Consider the following 1,584-nt stretch of genomic DNA (forward strand, 5'->3'; position numbering starts at 1 on the left):
GCGGCAGTGAGGGGGCTCCTGCTGGGACCTTCCCCCAGCTGATTTGCCACCCCCTCCCTGTGCTCTGCTCCAGTTCTCCTCGGCTGTGCTGGTTGGGCTCTACCTCTTCGAACACTTCCCTGCTTTCATGGTGGGTGTGGGGCTCTTCACCAACCTCGTCTACTTCGGTTTGCTGCAGACCTTCCCCTTCATCGTCCTCACCTCCTCCAATTTCATCCTGTCCTGCGGTGAGTTGGACCCCGGGGTGGGGGGAACCGCGTCCCCAGGTGGGCTCTGGGTGGCAGCAGCGCTTTGGGCTTGTGTCCTGTGGCTTTTACAAGGACTTTGAGCTCCCTGCGGTGCTTTTTAATGGCACTTTATGATGTGAGTGTGGGAAGCGCCTTCGGTTGCGTGTCCTGGGCACCCGGTTCTGCTCCAAACTCGGAGCTGGGGGAAACGCCACCATCTCTGGGGCGCCGAACCAGTAGCTCTGCCAGTTCAACTGGGATTTTGGACCACAAGACGTGACGATTTTGTGTTAGAACATGGTGTTTTGAGATGGGATCGTCCATTTCTGGGGTTCAGCTGCCCCAGTGCCGTGATTGCTCTCTTGGCATCCCTACTACAAGGCAAAAGAAGCTGTGGTTCCTGCTTCGTAAGAGCCAAACGATGTTTTTCTGCTGCCGAGGACGGTATTAACACTGCTGTCCTGGCTGTGTTTCAGCTTGACTTGATTTCCAGGCGGCAGAAGAGCTTCTCCCTACAGCAGCTGTCAGGGCTGGGGTTGGTTTTGCTGCTTCTCTCGGCATTAGTGAGTGTCAGGCTGGGCTCTCCCGGCTGCCCTCGGAGAATAACGCACCCGGGGCTGCGCTGGGATGGGGGGACTCTGGCCCATTTCTCACCACATGAGTGAAAATACTGTTGATTCGAGGCGCTCAGGAGCGGGGACACATGGCGGGGGCCTCGGGACATGTAACGGAACATGTCCCAAGCCAGACACTGACTCTGACCCATTTCCCTTCGGCAGTGCTGGTGATTTTCAACCACTACCTGGCGTTCCAGTACTTCGCTGAGGAGTATTACCTGTTCTCTGAGGTGAGGGGCTGGGGCAGGGGCGAGCCAGGGCCTTCCAGCTGCTGTTTGGGCCCCACAGTAGTTGCCACTTAGCACAGATGTTAAAAACAACCCAAAAAACATCACCAAAATAATGAAAATTGGGTGATGCTTAGCACAGCTGCTGCTGCGGGATCTCGGCCCAAACTGCAGCCCCGAGTAAGGTCTTGACTCTTCCTTTTACTCCCCAGAAGGACTGAAGAGGATTTAATTAGCCATAACTGATTAAACAATTTCCTGCTGCTTTAATTGTGCTCTTTAAAATGCAGGTTTGGGGGAGCAGTGAAGGTTTTGGGGTGCCCAGGGTGGGAGCAAGGACTCTTCCTGCACTCTCTGTCCTTCACTGGGGGAATTTCAGCCCCTGCTCAGCGGGGTGATGCTGAGCACCTCAGAGCCTCGGTAGCAGTCGAGTTGTGGTTCTCTCTCCTTTCTCTCCAGCCCTGGTGTGTATCGGGGGGGGCCGCGGGCCCTCCTGTTGCTGTGTGGGAGGAT

General features: G+C 56.0%; 1 protein-coding gene across 1 annotated transcript in view; it reads left to right on the forward strand.

The window, feature by feature from the left end:
- Nucleotides 1-1,584, forward strand: part of TEX261 (testis expressed 261) — a gene marked incomplete at its 5' end in the record, with an annotated part of 2,504 nt that overhangs the window by 268 nt on the left and 652 nt on the right. The window contains 2 exons of the mRNA XM_010131667.1: nt 74-227; nt 1,007-1,074. Of these exons, the coding sequence (XP_010129969.1) occupies nt 74-227; nt 1,007-1,074 (222 nt within the window). The remainder of the gene's footprint in view (nt 1-73; nt 228-1,006; nt 1,075-1,584) is intronic.

Source organism: Buceros rhinoceros, unplaced genomic scaffold (assembly GCF_000710305.1).
Source record: "Buceros rhinoceros silvestris isolate BGI_N320 unplaced genomic scaffold, ASM71030v1 scaffold28122, whole genome shotgun sequence".
Classification (NCBI taxonomy): domain Eukaryota; kingdom Metazoa; phylum Chordata; class Aves; order Bucerotiformes; family Bucerotidae; genus Buceros; species Buceros rhinoceros.